This window comes from Arachis hypogaea, chromosome 8 (assembly GCF_003086295.3).
Source record: "Arachis hypogaea cultivar Tifrunner chromosome 8, arahy.Tifrunner.gnm2.J5K5, whole genome shotgun sequence".
Taxonomy (NCBI): domain Eukaryota; kingdom Viridiplantae; phylum Streptophyta; class Magnoliopsida; order Fabales; family Fabaceae; genus Arachis; species Arachis hypogaea.
In genome coordinates this window covers 33,361,736-33,382,646 of record NC_092043.1, presented here as the reverse complement: position 1 = coordinate 33,382,646, position 20,911 = coordinate 33,361,736, and the positions used below count along the sequence as shown (strand labels likewise).

The window sequence follows — 20,911 nt, the reverse complement described above, 5'->3', positions numbered from 1 at the left end:
TTATTTTTATTATAATTCAGAACCCGCCGCTTGATACCTCTTAGCAGGTTGTCAACCAGTTGTCACGATTTGTCTTCGACTACACCCATCACCTGCTCTAACATCAGTTTCGTAACCACAGTAACACACTTCATTTACAAAATCAATCCTTTATAAGATCATGTTCAGACGCAGCTTGAACACTCAACCGCAAAATTAGGATTGAGTCATTACCAAGGCTTTAGGGATGGTCATTCTGGCACAAATTCCAAGTTGACTTTTATAGAGTTACCCATACTTCACAGTTTGAGTAGTGACAACTTATCAACAGAGTAGACTAATGATGATATCTAAAACTATCTATCCCTATTTTGGCCACATGTCCCTATAATGAGTTTTTAAACAACCTAAATTCCCTTATTACTTATTACTTAATTACTTAATTAGCATATAAAATAAGTAGAAAGAACTTATCCAGATTACCTAAGTTGAAATATCTCTCATCATCTGTAAATCACTTATAAAAAGTATAATAACTACATACATGGCTAAGGATAACTAAATATATATTGCACTCAATACACCTTTTTCTCATTCCTGTTGCATTCTATATTACGGTGGGGTCTCTCTATTAATTCATAGAGATGCTATTCAGTATGAAGCAAAGTATTTTTTACTCCTTCTATATACTACTTTAACTCTCCCAAAACACATGTGAAAGTACCTCATTTACTTCTCTAGGTTCGATTCATTACTGAAGAAAGTTCTTTTTAGTTCTTACAATGAGCAACGATCACAAAGCCTCTGACATTGATGAAGAATGTCGTGTCTTTTACCTCACAGTTGATCCTTTTGCGGTATGAAATGCATCTATTATTGTTGAAATTTTTTTATGTCTCCAATGCATCTATTATTTTTTAAAACTTGCCTGAGACTTAGCTGCTGACACTAATGCCATACATCGTGCCATTCTTTTCCATTTTTTATTAATCAATCTTCATCTATGTTCATTTGCCATAGAAAATGCATTCTATCCCTAGCCTATTCTATAGAAAATACAACCATTTCTTGGAAGACAAGATGCGAGTTGTAGACACCAATCGGAACCAAATTACCCTCAGGATAGCTAAGGGATACAACACTGCCTATATTATGGAAGGCTTACACTTCTTGGTCCAACTTTATGGCCTCAAACAAGGGGGAACCATCAAGCTCCGCTACCTTTTCAGGGACATCTTTTATGTTATTAAGGTTAGGGATGATAAGATGGCAAGCCTCCCAATTCTGTACCACTATATGAAGGGTCGTTTAGATGACAATTTCTCACATAAGGGCAAACAGGTTATTCAAACTGACCCTTTATTTGATGAGATTGAGCGATTCTACTATGGATCGTACAAAGTAAACAAGAAGAAGAAGAAGAACTCTGCTAAAGTCACCAACAGGCAGACGAACAACAAGGACCGTTACGGTGAGCATGCAGTGCCTGTTAAAAGAAAAACTTTCTTTAAAAGGACAAGCAATACTAAAGCTCATGATGTTGCTTTAGAGATTCCAAAATACAAGCTAATTGCAAAGCATTTAGATATTGATCTGAATGTTGTCCCACCCGTTGATGAAGAGGACGTCAATATGCAGGAACCAAGTATGGGAAATAACAACCATCTCGATCACCACATTGACAAACCCACTGATCTGAGCAGAGCTCTCACTACCGTGCCCGCTAAATTTCATGAATTCATGCCATCTGATCCAGTTGGACAATTAGTGGATTGCCATGGATGTCCTTTTGATTTTCCTGGCTTCAATGCTGGACCATTTGGCTTATACTTTCCAAACAACTTCAGCATCAACGCACCTTATTATTCTTTTGTACGTGAGTTAACCAATCACGACATACAGTGCTCCTACTTGGTAATTACATTCTACGCAGATTAAATATATAAAATCACTCAAGTTCTAGATGATTATATTATTTGACATAGCTATGCTAACATTTGGCTTTTTGTTTGTTCAGAATGTTCCTACTAATTTTGCAATGCATGCCTTTCCATCTAGATTTTATCATGTTTGTTTACTCCAGCACGGCGGGTTTCAATACCACATGGGACTCCGCTGGAAGATGACACCTGTGTTCATCCAAGTGGATCTTAATACAGGGTGGAGAGGTTTCGTAAGGAATAACTTATTAAGGATTGGCAGTGTTCTGAGATTCACTGCATGTCCCTTGAATGAATCTTTCATGTATGTTGAAATCTGGAAATGTTGATGCAGTAGGTACCACATTAGTTTTGGTTAGTTATTACCCCTTTTGGTCTTATACCTATATCACCTATGATTTCCTTTTGGGTTGAGTCACTCTTTGAACCATTATTGATAGATGTTCTCATATAGTTGGACCGGCACAATATCAACAGTCAACAATTAGGTGAAATGAGAACTATGAAGTGGTTCATGTAGTTACTTTTCATGATCATGTTCTGGCTCCATGTGATGTAGTTATTATGTATCAAGTTTATGTGCCTTTCAATGTAAAGGAACAAGCAATATTTTTAGATTGAAAACGCTAATTGCATCAATCGTTTCTGTTTCTAATATTTGTTCTTTGTATTTACTTCTCTTGATGATGCATTACATCATTTATCATGATACAAAAAAGACAAGCACATGCATTGCATATGATGTATATAATATAAATTCAATAGATGACACTACATGTGCTAAGTGCACATTAACTCATAACAAGATCATAGCATTTATCATTTACGATTCAAGCGAGCATTGGTTTTTACATTTTTTTAATAATAATAATAATAATAATAATAATAATAATAATAATAATAATAATAAGTAAATGTAAAGATTCTAATTTTAATAGGCTATAAAATTCATTAAACCCTTTTAAATGTAATTTGAATAATCTGATTATCAATTTATGATTTGTTAGAATTCAGATGTTACCATTTTTTTCCATAGAATTCAATCCAAAAATGTAATTTTGTATTTAACAAATTTTTTTACTTTTATTGTAGCATTAAGAATTGTAATAAATTCAATAAATGACATTACATGTGTAAGTGCACATTAACTCATAACAAGTTCCTACCATTTGTCATTTATAATTCACGCGAGTATTGCTTTTTAAATTTTTCTTAAATTATTATGAATAATAATAATAATTAGAATAATAAGAATAATAACAATAATTATAATAAATAAAAAATAAAAATGCTCTAGCTTTAAGTGACAATAAGTATATGAAATAGAAAATTTAAACTATAGACATATTAAACTGGAAAGATTGTAATTTAAATAACCTATAAAATTAATTAAAAACATTTAAATGTCATTTCAATTTTTTTAATAAAGTACTTATCAATTTAAGGTTTATTATAATCCAAATACTACAATTTTTTTTTTCTTTCTTTGCTAGAATTCAACCCAAGAATGTAATTTTGTGTTCATCAAATTTTCGTTCCTTTTTTTTTAAGCAATAAGAATTGTAATCATATTATAGAATTACATGATAGGTCAACATACTCATTTTTAATATGAGCCTGCCACGGGCATAAGCCCAATAACAAAGATTGTGACCCATAAAAAGGGATTAAAAACCATGCTACAATTATAGATTTTTTGATAAATATAAGGAAATTGATAACATAGATATCTCAACATATGTCTGCATATATGAATATAAATATAAAGAAAAGCATATATGAGTCACGCTATACATAATCATGTACACACACACACACACACACACACACACACACACACACACACACACACACACACACACACACACACACACACACACACACACACACACACACATATATATATATATATCTCTTCAACATGTAGCATTGTACATGGATTTTCAAAATAGCATAGAAATAGAAAAATAGAAGATGATAAGATGATCAACCCATGCAAATTGACCTTCTGTTAAGTAACAGTATCAACTTTACATGATGCACTCTAGATTTCCACCTAGATTTCATACTCATTTATCTCCTTCTTAATCTGTGCCATTCTTTATTTATTCCAAGCATGTTGCTTCACATTGACCTTGCTATTCTTCCACACATTTAATTTTGGTTTGTTTGAAGCTATATGTACTAAACATTGTCGTCGTTCAAACCTTGAGTCTTTTATTCAAAGATTTACATATATTTCGTGCTGTAGTGTACGATGGATTATAATGAAAATATGCTGAGTCCCAAATTAGCCAGGTTAAGGAGGAGCTTAATATTGCACGGCCAGAGAAGACAAAGACAACAACATTCACTTGAACAAGATACAACGACGGGTTTGTATCTTGCTTCTCTATAGTTAGGCTAAATTGATTCCTGAACTATGTTCATTAAGGTTCTCATTTTTATTGTTTCCAACGTGTGATTTAAATGTTTTAGGTTCAAGCAGGACACCAATACTTCCCCTTAAGAGAAACTCAGCCGTGCTTATGCGCGAATCGTCTTCATCACGGCAATCGGACACGTCAATCGATCTATCCTCATTAACAAATTTGGTTGATCATCCTCAACTGCATGGGACTAGAAATGACGTTACTGCATCCATAGAAAAAAACTGCCCCACCTTTTCCCACCCGAGGCGTACTCCTCTTGCAGACATGTCTAACGGTATTACGCACTTTCGTAGCCTGTTTAATTGGTTCAACGAGCAAATTTGGTCCATCAAGTGTTCTGTGAGAATAAAATTTTGACCATTTACTTTGCAGTTCACCAAAGTAGCCACCAAGCTTATGATTCCAGCGTTGGAACGATTCAGGAAATATATCCCGATCGCTCAAATGGTTGTATGGAAAATCTTCCCAAGAGCTATAATACCAACAATAGACCACCCATTGAAGTTGACATTGGGACTAATAACTGGATCCAATGGTGGGCACAATGACTCAATTTTCTTTATTATCTGAGGTATATGCATTACTTATAGGTTATTTGAAATTCGTTATGGCACTAATGAAACATTTCTATTGCATTCCCGTTTCTATATTTGCATCAGTGCAAGTCAAAATGCAACCAACCATGTAAGGAGGCATGTATGTGAAAAATCTAATGCAAAGCATACCTACAAGCGCTCCACCAAACTCCATCATCATATTCACGGTTAGCCTTTTCGCAACGTGCTCTTTCCTTTAGAATTTTCTACTATAGGGATCATGTACCAAACAGCGGATGGATCATAATAATTAAGTATTAAACTTGCAGGGAATGTGCAAACTGTATCACTATCACAGAAGACACATCTTCCTTATGGAGTCCCTGAGGCCTCAGCTATAATAGATTGTACCCAAAATACTAATTATTTAATGACGGAGGATCAAGGTAGGACCTCTAACTGATAAGTCCTTTAAATTGTATTTTACCTTTATATTTCGTCAACAAAAGGTTAGCATGGTGGCCACAAGATACCCTTACTAAGCTAAATGAATAAATAATTACAGATATTTTAGTTTCAAATTATAAATATTTTTTGTGGTTCCTATAATATAAATATATCAATGTTCAACAAAATGTATTTTCATATATTTTTGTCCCATTGAATTTTTTTTTTCAACAGATCAAGACCATCAACACTTGGTGCACAATGTGGCAGCTTTTCACGAAGAAGGTTTGACGATATAGTTACTATTTATGCAGATATTATTAGCATATAATTCACTTATATTGAAACATGAAACTCAGATGTGGAATTCATCATCATGTGACATGCCATTTCAAATTTCAGATGCTTGGGATGCAGGTGATCCAGTGCACCGTTGTTTGTACTGCAATGCATCAATGTGGGAAGACGAGAAACTATCAAAAAGTAGGAGAAATACTATACCGAAATTTGGACTATGTTGCATGGATGGTAAAGTAGAACTTCCAATACTAAAAATGGTACCACAAACACTGCAGGACCTACATAGTATGAATAACGACAGAGCAAGGTACTTCCAAAAAAATATAAGAAAATTTAACTCGATGTTTTCATTTACATCAATGGCTGGAAAAGTCAATCATGCTATCAATAACGGGTCAGCACCACCAACTTTTTCTTTGAGTGGTCAAAACTACCATTCCATTGGAAGCTTAATTCCTTCTGACAATAATAGGCCAAGGTTTGCTCAACTGTATATATATGACACTGAGAATGAAGTGCAAAACCGGGTAACTGCCGTGAGGTAATTCCTGTTTATTGTTATAAATCTAGATCTAAAATAATTTATTATCCACACAACTTAAAATGCACTATAATTGTTCATCTTTGAGTCTAACACATTGTACAACATCTTTGTTCTAATTTCAGCTCTATGGAAGCATCAAATATTGTTGACTATCAGATTGTGACTGATCTTAAAGAGATGTTAGATGTGCACAATCCTCTTGCAAAGACCTTTCGGTTTGCCAGAGATAGATTTGCAGAGGGTTCAAACCCAAAAATCAAATTGAAGCTAATCAGAAAGCGGGATAAGGATGGAAGAGTATATAACTTACCAACTGTGTCTGAGGTTGCAATTTTAGTTGTAGGGGACATTGACGACTCAATTCTTGAGAGGGATATTATAGTACAATTCATGTCAAACAAGTTGCAAAGGATTGATGTTCTACATCCGTTGTACTTGGCTCTTCAATATCCTTTATTATTCCCTTACGGAGAAGATGGTTTTAGGGTTGGTATCCAAACATCCGTTCGTTATGGACTTGATGCTAATAAGAAACGGAAGACTATCAGCATGAGGGAGTTTTTTTCATACCGAATACAAATGCGATGCAATGAATCACCAATACTTTTACAATCAAGGAGATTATTTCAGCAATTTTCAGTTGATGCATATACTATGATCGAGGCAGAACGACTTAGCTTTATTAGGCACAATCAACCAAAACTAAGGGTTGACAAGTATAATGCACTACATGAGTCTTTGGTTCAGGGAGAGGCGAATGCTGTGTCAACTGGGCAGAGGATAATCCTTCCTAGCAGCTTCACTGGAGGACCTAGATACATGTTTAATAACTGTAAAGATGCCTTTGCAATTTGCAAGTATGCGGGTTACCCAAGTTACTTTATCACCATAACATGCAACCCTGAGTGGGATGAGATTAAGCGTCTTTTGAAAGATACCGGATTCAAAGCAGAAGATCGGCCTGACATAGTTTCAAGGATTTTTAATATCAAGCTGAGTCAATTGATTGCAGACTTCAAGCAAGGAAAGTTCTTTGGCAAAATATCTGGCTGTAAGTATAGATAATGTTATGTTTGATTACATGTCGCCTCATTTTTTTAATTAGTCGCCTTATTTGCAGACGTGTGCACAGTAGAATTCCAGAAGCGTGGTTTACCGCACGCTCATATACTGTTGTTCATGAATCCTCTATTTAAACCAAAAACACCTGACGATATAGACAAGCATATATCAGCAGAGATCCCTGACAAGCATAGCAGGCCTAAGCTATATGCAGCAGTTGAGAAGTTCATGGTCCATGGTCCATGTGGCAGGCATAACAATGCCAGCCCATGCATGTCCAACGGTCGTTGCTCTAAGTTTTTTCCAAAACAATTTAGATCAAGGACTGTAATTGATGAGGCAGGATTTCCCAAGTATAGAAGAAGAGACAATGGCAGAACAATCATGAAGAAAAACATAGTTCTCGATAACTCATACATTGTCCCGTACAACCGATCGTTGTTGCTAAAGTACTGTTGCCACATCAACGTTGAGCATACATGTCAAACATCGGCAATAAAATATCTTTTTAAGTATGTTCACAAAGGAAATGATCGTGTCACTGCTTCTTTCTATCAGAGCAACGAAGAAGGGCAACTTGAAAAGGTTATTGATGAGATCAGGAATTATTACGATTGTAGGTACATATCAGCCTGCGAAGCTGTTTGGAGAATATTTGGATACGATATACAACAAAAAGAACCTTCAGTCATTAGATTACCTTTTCACTTGTCGGACGAACATCCGGTGGTTTTTAGAGACTATGAAAACATAGTTGACGTCATTGACAGGGTTGATGGCAGACCTACAAAGATGCTAGCATGGATGCTTGCAAATAGGTTATTTCCATTTGGTCGTACTCTTACATATAGCCAGTTTCCAAATAAGTTCGTCTGGAAGGAAGACATTTCTTTGTGGATGCCAAGGAAACAAGGATTCTCAATCGGCAGACTTACTCATGTTCCACGAGGAAGTGGTGAAGACTATTACTTAAGACTTTTGCTCAACATTCAAAAGGGGTGTGTAAGTTTTGTTGACATACGTACAGTTGCAGGCGTTGTGTACAGCACATTCAAGGAAGCATGTTACGCATTGGGCCTTCTGCAAGATGACAAAGAATTTGTTGATGCCATCTTAGAAGTAGGTAATTGGGCTTCTGCAAACTACATCCGTGACCTTTTCGTGGTGCTCTTATTGTCAAACAATATGGGCAGACCTGAAAATGTGTGGCAACAATGTTACAATGTTTTGTCTGAAGACATTCTTTATTTTCAGAGAAAATCCATACAGTCTGTAGGTAAGTTGAATTGTTACATCTTTGTTCGTGGTGCTAATTTATATTAAATTCAAGTAATTTATGTCTAATTAATATGTGCGTCGTTGTGTATCCTTGATAGACCTGCAACTATCCGAAGATCAGATAATGAATCTGACACTTTCAAAGATAGAGGGAAAACTACAGGCTAATGGCAGATCACTCAGAGAGTTTGATGGGATGCCTTTTCCAAGCTTTGGCACTATTGAAGGGTTAGATGATCGGTTAATCATGGATGAATTAAACTTTGACGTCGATGGTCTGCGCAATCAGTTGGATACGAACTTAACAAACATGAATGTAGATCAAAGGAAAGCATTCGATGTGATTATCAATGCAGTAAATGAAAATCAAGGTGGCTTTTTTTTCGTCTATGGGTATGGTGGAACCGGTAAGACATTTCTCTACAACACTCTCTCAACAGCTATAAGGAGCAAAGGGGAAATTGTTCTGAATGTGGCATCTAGCGGTATTGCTTCTTTGTTGCTTCCAAATGGACGCACTGCACATTCAAGGTTTAAGATACCCTTGGACTTGAACGAGGACTCGATTTGTTGCATTAAGCAAGGCACCTCATTGTCTAAGCTGGTTTGCAGAGCAAAACTTATTATATGGGATGAGGCACCAATGTTGAATAAACTGTGCTATGAAGCTCTCGACAGATGCCTAAGGGACATTGTTAGGTTTGAGCCTTACTATAATTCAGAACTACCATTTGGAGGAAAGGTTGTGGTTTTAGGTGGTGACTTCAGGCAAATTCTACCTGTAATTCCAATGGGATCTCGCCAAGATATTGTCCAAGCTGCCATAAACTCATCTTACCTATGGGAACACTGTAACGTATTAAGGCTAACAATTAACATGCGTTTAACTGTTAGGGCAACTTATACGTCACTCAGTGATGTTTCTCAATTTGCTTCATGGTTGCTAGACATAGGTGATGGTATTGCTGGAGATTCCACTGATGGTGAGTCTATTGTGGTAATTCCCGATGAAATTATAATTCAAGATTTTGACCAATTGGTTGACTTTGTTTATCCCGACCTGTTGGTTAACATCAACAACACATCATTCTTCAAAGATCGTTCAATTTTGGCCCCAACGCTAGAAGTTGTCAACGATGTAAACTCATTTATAATGCAACGTGTGGATGCCGATGCGAAAACTTATTTAAGCTCAGATACTTTGTGTCTTGAAGAAGGAAACATGGAATCTGAATTGGATATGCTTACACCAGATGTCCTTAATGCAATTAATTGCTCTGGTTTGCCGCCCCATGAGTTGACTCTGAAAGTGGGTCTTCCGGTCATGCTACTACGTAACATTGACCAGTCAAACGGATTATGTAATGGAACAAGATTACGGGTAAGGAGATTAGGTAACCATGTAATTGAATGCATTACGCTAACAGGAGGCAAAATAGGCCAAGTCGTCCTGATACCGCGCATGAATATGATTCCCAATAACCAGTCTTTGCCATTTAGATTCCAACCCAGACAGTTCCCGATCATTGTTTCATTCGTTATGACCATTAACAAATCTCAAGGACAGACCTTAAGTACAGTTGGATTGTATTTACCAAGACCAGTATTTACGCACGGTCAACTATACGTTGCATTATCAAGAGTAACGTCAAAGAGTGGCTTGCGAGTGCTAATTCAGAATACTAGATCATCATCGACAAACTCGACAATAAATGTTGTGTATAGAGAAGTATTCCAAAATATTACATGATGATGTCAATGCAATATATACTCTCTTTAGCATTTTCCAAATTTATCAACCAGTGATGTATTCTCAGTATTTTGAGCTCAAATTAACAACGTCGTGTTTGTATTTCTATATCATATGCAACATAATTTCATTTTTTGGTGGCATACCCGTGCATGGCATGGGGGAATTCACTAGTAGGCAACAAAAAGATGACACATAGGACGGTGCATCATACATATGTTACATGTGGTACATGATAAGAATTCTCCTGTTTATTTAAAAAAGATTTAATAATTCTGTTATTAGTATTTATATTTTCGATAAATTTATTATTAAATTCTTATACTTAAAAAAGTTTTCAATTAAGTTTCTACACATTTTTTATTTTGTAATTTAATTTTTATCATGTAAAATTAATTAAAGTTAATAGAATATTTTTTTTAAAAAAACATGTAATAAAAAAGCTAATTAGATCTTTAATTATGAATATTTTTAATTTGTAAAAAAATTCTATTAATTTTAATATTTTTTATACAAAAAAATTAATTACAAAATTAAAAATAATATAAAAATTTAATTAAAAGTTTTTTAAGTATAAAAATTCAATTATAAATTTGATATAATTATAAATACTCATAGATTGATCTAATAGAGTAATTAAACTTTTAAAAAATTAATACAGTTAAATTAGTTTTTCAAATCGTATTTACCAATTAGAATAACTAAATCAAATTAGTTTATCAAATTTGCCAATATATTTGTTTTTAGATCAGAATTCTTTAAAGTGAAAAAGTTATTAAAATAATAAAATAAAAAATTAATCATTTTTAAACTAAAATAATAGAAGTCACATTTTATAAAAATTACAAAATTAATAATGATTAATCATTTATTTTATTATTTTATTATTATTATTTTTATTTTAGATGATCTAAATTCTTTGTTTTTACGTAGAGTAATTTGAAAACTAATTGATTTTGATAAATTTAAAAGAACAATTTGATTTAGTAAACTTTAAGAGATTAATTTTGATTAACAAAATTTTTTTTCATTTTCATGATAGCATTTGTATTTGAGATATGTTTCAATCTTTTTTTATATAAAGTATTAAATTTTAAATACTTAAATTTATAAAAAAATAAATAGATTTTTGACTTTTTGGATGATTGGATCTGTCAAATTCAATAAAAAATTAAATGTGACTCCTATTATTATAATGATCTAGTTGATAATTTGATATGATGTACACTAGAGAAAATTTTTTAAATGCGACAAATAAAAATAAAAATCAATGTGTCTAAATTTTAAAAAGATTAAAGATTTAAGTATATTTTTAAATTCTCAGAACCAAAAGATTAAAAATCGATTTATCTTTTCTCTAAATTTATTTATTAAAAAACATTTAAAAATCAATAAAATTGATTATTTTTAGTCAATATTTTTTACTATTAATCTATTTTTTAAGTTAATAATATATTTATAATTTATATTTTTAAATATTAACGACTAAATAAAAATATTTTTTAGTGTTTTTATTATTTATTAACAAAATATTGAAAATCGTCATAATTTATTATTTTTCACCATTTGCTATTAATATTTAAAAAACTTTCTCATTTGTTATTACGTATACTGTTCTATAAAATATTTATTTTATTTATATAAAAAAAATCCGTGTTAGGGTTCAGCTGTAACAAACACCTTCTGCGGTTCTGCCACCACCTCAGCTTCCATAACTGCAATATCACCGGCCAACGGCCACCATATCGCCGTCGACCATCGCCACGGGCTCAACTCTAGTTGTGGTAACTAGACAACGTCTCATCTTTCCCCTGAATACTGGTAACTAAGAGCTTTGTCCCTCTCTTCTGCTTCTGTAAGAAAAAAAATTAAAGGAAAAAAAAAAGAAAAAGAAAAGATAAGGCTCTCATTTTGAGCGTACTTTCGAGTAACATGGCTTTCTTAAAGCTTTTCGAGTACATTCATTTTGCTAGTAATTTCTGTTGCCATGCCTGCTAAATTTTTGGTTTGGTCTGTGCAAAATAATTGCTTGGAAAAAAAAGGCTATTTTATTTTTGCTGGTTTTATAAGATGAATTGAATTGTTCAGAATTTAAGTTTTAGTCTAGGATTTGTTTGTTTTTAAATAAATAAGGAAAAAAATGAAATGATTGGACTTGAGTGAAGTGCTGCTATTCAAATTCAAACAATGAAATAGGGGGAAATCATTCAACAGTAGAAAGAAAACCCCTTAAAACATTATAGTTTTTGCTGGTTCAATATGTTTTAGAGTCTTAATTTCTAATTCAAGACATGAGAACATTGTTGGTGAACCAGATATTGACAAACCAAACCAAGTGACAATTTTCGAGTCTTCTGGCAAGCTCCTATGGAATCTCAAACACATAATGTGGGTTCCTTGCTTTTCTGTTTCTGTGATTCTTTCATTAATCTCTTTGTCCCTGTTTATTCATTTTTTTGACCATTTTCCTTATCTTCCCATAGGAGGAACAAGGTGTAGAACATCTCTTCAGACGCTTGCAGGATTTCCCAGACGATGCGTCGCTGCATTTTGATATTGTATGCATTCTTTCTTGATTTCCCACCCTACCTATTATTCATTTGTTCATTTTCAAGTCATTCATAAATATGTGATGCGATGATTTAGGGCTTATTCTTATGGGAAAAAGGAGGAGAAGCGAATGGATCCACAGAAAAAGCGGCTGAACATTTCATTGAATCAGCCAAATTGAACCCCAAGAATGGAGAACCTTTCAAATATCTTGGTCATTATTATGGCCGCATTTCCATTGATACTCAGAGAGCCCTTAAGTGTTATCAGCGAGCTGTTGCTCTCAATCCTGATGATTCTGATTCTGGGGTAAGCTTAGTAGTTCCTCATGTGTTCCTTTTTAGCGATACTGAAAGTAATAATTTAGCTTTTGAATGGCATAACAATGATGGCATTTTGTAATCTCTTTTTTTGCTTCAGGAAGCTCTTTGCAATTTACTATACCAAGGAGGAAAGGATAGTTTGGAGGCAGCAGTATGTCGTGAAGCTTCTGAAAAGTCACCAAGGGCCTTTTGGGCATTCCGTAGATTGGGTTTCCTGCAGGTTTGCTCTCTCGATTTTGTTTGCTCTTCTAATGTATTGTTTATCAAGGCAGAATCACTCTTCTATATATTCTTGCATTCATTACACCCTTATGGATCACACTTAAACCCTGTCATTGTGCTGAAACATTGTTACATTTTCCTAGTTAAACTACGATTGAGAGTTTTGCAAAGGACATAGTGTAGTGATAGAAAATGAAAGAAAATTCTCTCTATTCATGGTTTGGCGATTGGATAGAGACTAGGATCATATCATGGGTTGGGAAGTTTGTTGTTGGCTGAACAGTAAGAATGCTTGGGTCTCAGAAATCTGGTGTCTAAGAACATGGCTTGCGGTGATTTTCTGTAGAGCTTCATTTATCGTGCCATCACATTGTCAAGATTAAATATGGCTTGGACAAGAATGGTTAGGAGTTAGGACACTATTTCTGCAGCCCATGTTATTCATTCTAGCTCCTTGAACTTCATTTCTTGAGGAAATAGTACATTTTCTTCCCCTATTACTCTAGTGCTCTATTGCATACTGTACCCATCCAAACATCCTCCTTCATTAACATTTGCCACATTAAATATCGATAAGCCTATGTAGAAGTTTGAAACTCCTTCTAAAGTCAAATCCCTTATTTGGCAACTGTGCTCAACAGAATTACTTATGGCACTTTGCAGTTTCGAAGGCCACCTAAGGTTATGTTATGTGTGGAGCAAATTATCACATCTGTTTTTGCATTGTCTTATGGCTTTTGTTTTATTGTTCTAAAATGGAAAACTATATTTGGCATCTTTAGTCAGTATTGGGTGTGTCGTGCAATTTCAGATTAGTTTTTCTTGACTAGGTTTGCTGGTTTTGAGAATAGGAAAAGACTCGAAATCTGTGACAATGTGCACTATATGCCACGTTTATCCTCCCATCTTTCCTTTTATTATTCTTCTCTCCATCTTAATGCTTTTTTTTCTTCTATGTATAAGAACATTTAATACATCAAAGAGCTTAAGCTGAAGTAGAGAGTATAGACTACATTCTGCAATTTCATTTCAATCTGGATCGTCTAGTTTAATATTGAAATTTCTTCAAGTCTTGACACCTGCCATTATGAATATTTTTTCATAATTTAACAGGTTCATCAGAAGAAATGGTCCGAAGCTGTTCAGAATCTTCAACATGCCATACGAGGCTATCCTACATGTGCTGAACTGTGGGAAGTAATTTCACTTCCCTTCTCTTCTTTTGGACTACCATTTTCATTGTTCTTTCCTTAATAGGTATCTAAAACTTTTTCAGGCTTTGGGCCTTGCTTATCAGCGATTGGGCAGGTATACTGCAGCCATAAAGGTACCTTCTGTTTGGGTTCCTCTTAAATCTTCTGGCTGATTAATTCCTCAACCACCAACTTACTTTTGAATTCTCCATCAGTCTTATGGCCGTGCCATCGAGTTGGATGATAAGATGGTCTTTGCTTTGGTTGAAAGCGGAAATATCTCATTGACCCTTGGTTCATTTAGGAAGGTACTCTTCGATAATAATGAATTCTATTTTCTTGCAAATCCTTTCATGAATTTTTGGAAGCTGTTCGACCACATCCAATTGTTTATATTCTATAACTATCTGTGAAATTGTCTTTGGGTTTTTCTACATGAAAGGGAGTTGAACAATTTCGACAAGCTTTGGAGATTTCATCACAATGTGTGCCTGCACAATATGGGCTTGCTTTGGGGCTGCTTTGTTTAGCAAAAGATTGCATGAACCTGGGAGCATTTAAGTGGGGGGCTTCTTTATTAGAGGTTTGTTTTATAGAAATTGTTTGGATGCTGTGGCATTCGTTTTTAAGTTCAAATAAAATCTTCCATTTCAACAACTTTTAGTAACCGTTGAATTGACTGCAGGAAGCATCTGAGGTTGCAAGAGCAAGTGCTTATTCTGTTAGGAACGTCTCATGTATTTGGAAACTATATGCTGATGTTCAGGTATCATTTGTTTTGTTAGTATTAAAAGGATTTCTTTGTTTTCAAGATTTTATATTTTCAGGCATATGTTGGTGTCATGGCATGGACGTGGATCTTCTTCTCTGGTAATATTATTATTCAATGATGTTCTATTTTTGGTTTGTGGTAGCTTGCATATGCAAGATGTTATCCTTGGATTGAGGAGGTCCAAGAATTGGAAGCTAATAAGGAAGCTTTCAGTGCTTCCATCATTTCTTGGAGGAGAACCTGTCTTTCGGCGGCAAGACTTGCTAGGTTTTCGTATCAACGAGCCTTGCACTTGTGTCCATGGCAAGCAAACATTTATGCAGATATTGCTGTAACTTCAGATCTTATTACCTCATTGGACAAGGATTATGAACGAGACTTAGATGCATGGTAATCAATTTAGTATGATTACTTATACAGTATTTTTTATTGTTCTACTCCTCTCAACTTTATTGTTTTAGTAGGCAGCTGCCAGAGAAAATGTGTGTGGGAGCTTTGCTGCTTGAAGGTGACAATTATGAGTTTTGGGTGACATTGGGATGTTTGTCTGATCAAAATGCACTAAATCAACATGCTCTAATCAGAGGATTGCAGTTGAATGTATCTCTAGCTGTTGCTTGGGGATATCTTGGGAAGGTACTCTCAGCTGTCATTTACTAATAAGAGATAGTCCAGTGTGGTAACTGTTCACTGTATGCATTTACTATTTTTTTTGGAATACAGTGTGTTGAATATCAAATGCTATCCCCAGCATATCATCAAGTTCTGTGTGCAAATAGTTCAGCTAGTCCATAATTTACTTCTACTTTTTTTTTGGCAGCTTTATAGTAAAATGAGCAAAAAGAAATTGGCACGGCAAATGTTTGATCGTGCTAGAAGTATTGATCCTAGCCTTGCTTTGCCATGGGCAAGCATGTCAGCTGATTGTTGTGTGAGGTAAAATATTTTCATTTAGCTGTAAATGGTAGTTTTACCTATGTCTATTAATTTACTGGCTTTCTAAGCTATATGCTCCTTTCTAATGTAGGGAGTCTGCTCCCGATGAGGCGTTTGAGAGCTGTTCCCAAGCAGTGCAGATGATGCCTGTAATTTACTAATCTCTGCCATTAACATTGAGTGTGTTGGGATTTTAGTTTATACTTGGTCACTGTTGCGATTCGGTGTTTATTTTCATCATTTTGGTATCTGGTCTTACATACCCCCGCCGCCCGGGGGGGGGGGGGGAATACTTGTTTTGCAGTTTATTGGACATTAATCTAGTCAAAAAAATTTCTTTGTTGTGTTTAATTTCTTATTATTTTCTTTAAAATGATGGTTATTATTATTTTGCAGTTAGCTGAATTCCAAATTGGTCTCACTAAGCTTGCTATGCTGAGTGGCCATCTTTCATCTACACAGGTTAGATATATGGTAGCTGGGCAGTTTTCTATGGTGATCACTCATTTTTTTTCTGTGATTTGTTCATGTAAATGATGAATGTAATTGTTGCAGGTTTTTGGAGCTATTCAGCAAGCTGTGCAGCGTTCTCCTCACTATCCCGAATCACATAATTTACATGGTCTGGTTTGTGAGTCTCGAAAAGATTACAGATCTGCTGCTATTTCTTACAGGATAGCCCTCCATGCCATTAGCATTGCCTCGTTAGATAATCAAAACTCACAGATAAAAGATGTATCAATTAATTTGGCGAGATCACTTTGTAAGGTACCTACACTACAGATCTCCAGTATTATCTTTTCCAAATAATGTTGCGATGTTTGCTAACTCATACTATTTGATACAGGCTGGGAATGCTGTTGATGCTATACAGGAATGTGAAAATTTGAGGAAAGAAGGTTCACTTCGTATTTCACAATTGATCTCTTTTTAGAGTTCTTCAAGTTTTTTTTTAAATTTTAAAGTATAAAGAATTTATTATTGTGCTTGAATATTAACTGATTCTTGTTTGCTATAAGTTATCTAAACTTCCTTCTGTTTATAAAACTCATGTGAATTGCCTCATGTAAAGGCATTTTTCCTGTTGTGACTGGTCTTGCTTGGAAAGATATTTCAATTTTTCTTTTCTGTTTACACTGTTGCATTTTATCTTGTTTAAGGAATGCTTGACTTCGAAGTTTTTCAAGTATATGCAATCTCGTTGTGGCAACTTGGTAAAAATGATTTAGCACTCTCAATAGTCAGAAGTCTTGCAGCAAGTGTTTCTTCTATGGAAAAGACAGCCATGGAAATCTCCGTTAGTTTCATTTTTAGATTATTATACTACATCAATGGACTAGATGCAGTCATAACCAACATTATGAAAATGCCAAAGGAGCTTATTCAAAGTTCAAAAGTTAATTTTGTTATGTCTGCTATCGATGCTCTTGATGGACACAATCGTCTTGGATTTCTTGTCTCAAGGAACCTATATTTTCTCAACGATCACGATGAAATTGACAGGGTGCACTTTCTAATAGCACTTGGTAAACTGGTATCTTCCTACCCTCAGACTTCCCTCTTTCCTCAACCCCCATTCCCAAATCAATTTGCTGCATAAAGATGAAAGGGACAATGGTTTGGTATGGTTTTGACAGGTGAAAAATGGGCATGATGGCTTCCTTGCAGTTCAGAGTGGAGTTGCCTACCTCAGAAGGATTCTGCACATGTTCCCTAACTGTAGTTTGATAAGGTAGTCATTTTTTATTACAGGACGTTGCCTAACATTATTTTGATCTGTTGGGTTACTCAGTGTTAATAGTTGTCCCTGTAGTTGTGCTCAATTTGTTAGATGGACAATTTACTCAGTCTTGTTTATAGTTCTTTGCCATTTTTGCTAGCTCTTTCTGAGGCTTGCTAAATTCTTTTATTGAACATTTCTATGGGAAAGGAACCTTGTTGGCTATCTCTCACTATCTGGTAAAGAGTCGAACAGTTGCCATCTGGCTACAAGGTGTTGTAAACTGGACCATCTTGACCTTTCTGATAAAGAAGGTTTAAAATCAGCTTCTGATATTCATGGTGCGGCAGTAGTTGCCTGCTATGCCAATGGGAACAGCAACCCAAAGTCTACTTTTCAAACTTGTACAAATCAGTGTTCTAGAGGTCCTGCAGCAATCCGATACCTGCAGAGGTAGTAACTTTATTTTTCTTTTGCTTTATGCCTCATATATTCCCGAAACTCTGGTCCTATCATGTTTTCGAGTTTTAAAATAGTTTTGAATCAAATTTGAGTACAAGCACTTCTAACTTTTCCATTCTTGGGAAAAATCTTAAATCACCACCATTTTGGTGTTCAAAATAACCACATAGTTATTTGTATTGTAAATTGTAAAAAGGAGTAATCTTCTTACGCCTCCAAACTTGCAGATACTTTCATCAGAAACCATGGAATCATGATGCTCGGTACTTGCTTATTCTTACCTATTTCCAGAGGGCACGTGAAGAGAGATTTCCTCATCAGCTGTGTGTTATTCTAAATCGTCTAATATGTGTTGCTCTTTCAAATGAATTTTGTGGAAAGAAAGAAATGTGCTATGAATATAGACAATTTCAACTTCTACTTTGTGCTTCTGAGATCAGTTTACAATGCGGGAATCACATCACCTCTATCTCCCATGCCCAAAAGGCCTCTGTACTCGTGCTTCCTGGTAATTATTTGTTCTTTGCCCACCTACTATTGTGCCGTGTATATGCCATAAAAGGTGATCTTTTGAATTGTAAGAAAGAGTATATTCGATGCTTGGAGTTGAGGACAGATTGCCATATTGGTTGGATGTCTCTCAAACTTATGGAATGCCATTATCAATTGCAAATTGATTCAAATGTCATTGATTCGAACTTTGAAGAATGCCTTAAAAAGGGTGCAAATTCATGGAATATGTGGATAGCTGTGTATAACCTGGTGAGGGGTTTGATTTCCTTTCATCAGAAGGATTTAATCTCAGCCGAAGAGCTCATGCGAGAGGCTTGTTCAATGGCAGGTTTTGAAAGCTGCCTTTTTCTATGTCATGGTACGTCTTTGTTATTTCTTGGGGCGTGTCACTTTTCTTTTTTAATTCCTTTTTTTATCTAAAAAAAAAAAAGCTTTTAGCATCTTTTGTACATAGTATGTTGTTATCATTAAAACACTAGGCAGTTTCTTGAATAATTTAATTTGAATATCAGACCTAGAGGTTGGCACCAAATGGGGTCTAAGTGGGTTCAAGAGGACCTTTTCAATTGATGTCCATGACAACATCTGATATCTTGGTTTTCTATAGGTGCTATCTGCATGGAGCTTGCCAGGCAGTATGGCGGTTCGATGCTCCTATCATGGGCTGTTGATAGTCTTAACAGATTTCATGAGCTTTTGCCAATCTCTTTGCCTCTTGCCTCCTTATTGGTTGCTCAAGCAGAAGGAAGCCTCGGTGCAAAAGACAAATGGGACAGAAGCATTCGCCTTGAATGGTATTCCTGGCCATCAGGTTTGCTTTCTGCGCTTTATGTGAAAACTAAAGTTTTGAGGATTGAATTATGGAGAAATAAATACTTGGTTGCTTGCGTCCAAAATTTGCACCACTGATTGGCTCAACTTGTTCAAATAGGTCAAATTGCTTATATTTTGATAAGGGTCTCAAAATAGAATATAGTGACGTGAGACTCTCTATCTTTTGGGTTTGGGTGGACAAAAAATTCGACAATTTTATCCTTGTGCAAGAGACACTTTTTTGTCTCTTTCCAAACATGTCTGTGTTTTCCAATGTGTTTGTATTTCTATCACAAGGCAGTTATAGAACAAATGACTAATATTGAGAGGTTGAGTTAGGATGTATATAATGCTTGATTCCTTGCCAATTAATAGAATCTCAATATCATCTACATTAATTTAACGCTACATTTTTCATAGAAGTATCTAATTTCTGCTACGGTTTTCCTCAGTAATGAGGCCTGCAGAGCTCTACTTTCAAATGCATTTGGTTGTAAGGCAGTTAAAAGATGGACCCAACGTCACAGGTAGATTAGAGTCCTCTCATAGTGCTTGGAGATGGGTAATTCGGGCAATTCACATGAACCCTTCTTGCATGAGATATTGGAAGGTCTTACAGAAGCTTATGGAGTAGAAATGTAGAATTGAAGTCATTTCACCATCCAGTTCAGTTCTTAACTATAGCCACTTTCACTGTTTAGGTACGCATTACTTTTCCGGTGGCCATTTTGTACTGTTTGTATATTTCCTAATTTATTTGGATATTGTAAATAGGTTCTACATGCTATATTCTAATGAGGAAATTGATTGCATTGGGCCTTAAGATTTTCTTAATTAACTTATGATGGCTTTTACTTTGTGTAATTGTGTTCGTTTATTATTATTATTAACTGCCGAAAGAGAGCTCCAAATTAAATTTAGGGTTCATGTCATACATCTGAAGATTATGTTTTACTATAAAAGAAAAGTAATTCTTTTACTATACATACGGTCATTTCGGTTGAGGATTAGGATTTCAACATGAGGAATGCTAGAGGGCTAACAAAATTTATTGTTTTTGGATAGCAGCTGATTAATAATTTTTAAAAGTACGAGCTAAAAGTATGTTGTATTGTTAGACTAAAATTGGGTTGATGACT

General features: G+C 34.9%; 2 protein-coding genes across 7 annotated transcripts; both read left to right on the top strand.

Annotated features, from left to right (window-relative positions):
• The first annotated feature begins 4,176 nt into the window (after positions 1 to 4,176).
• LOC112705275 (uncharacterized) lies at positions 4,177 to 10,268 on the top strand. The gene is made up of 8 exons (XM_025756111.1): positions 4,177 to 4,294; positions 4,398 to 4,625; positions 4,724 to 4,886; positions 4,942 to 5,047; positions 5,694 to 6,175; positions 6,301 to 7,229; positions 7,284 to 8,516; positions 8,617 to 10,268. Exons 1-8 carry the CDS (start codon positions 4,177 to 4,179, stop codon positions 10,266 to 10,268), a joined length of 4,911 nt encoding a protein of 1,636 aa, XP_025611896.1.
• A 1,601-nt stretch (positions 10,269 to 11,869) lies between these two features.
• On the top strand, positions 11,870 to 20,595 carry LOC112707099 (tetratricopeptide repeat protein SKI3). Of its 6 annotated transcripts, none has more exons than XM_072201147.1 (24): positions 11,870 to 12,089; positions 12,584 to 12,656; positions 12,752 to 12,826; positions 12,915 to 13,127; positions 13,239 to 13,361; positions 14,477 to 14,560; positions 14,640 to 14,690; positions 14,772 to 14,864; positions 14,999 to 15,139; positions 15,242 to 15,322; positions 15,471 to 15,718; positions 15,793 to 15,964; positions 16,149 to 16,264; positions 16,356 to 16,413; positions 16,661 to 16,726; positions 16,820 to 17,032; positions 17,112 to 17,163; positions 17,425 to 17,798; positions 17,902 to 17,996; positions 18,195 to 18,437; positions 18,674 to 18,954; positions 19,153 to 19,317; positions 19,567 to 19,770; positions 20,225 to 20,595. In XM_072201147.1, the coding sequence occupies exons 2-24, from the start codon at positions 12,636 to 12,638 to the stop codon at positions 20,404 to 20,406; spliced, it is 3,351 nt and encodes a 1,116-aa protein (XP_072057248.1). In that variant the 5' UTR covers positions 11,870 to 12,089; positions 12,584 to 12,635; the 3' UTR covers positions 20,407 to 20,595. The 6 variants fall into 6 exon arrangements, with proteins under 6 accessions (XP_072057248.1, XP_025614460.1, XP_072057250.1 ...); XM_025758676.3 differs by having other exon boundaries at positions 11,875 to 12,089; positions 15,790 to 15,964; XM_025758675.3 differs by having other exon boundaries at positions 18,674 to 19,317.
• The last annotated feature ends 316 nt before the right edge of the window (positions 20,596 to 20,911 follow it).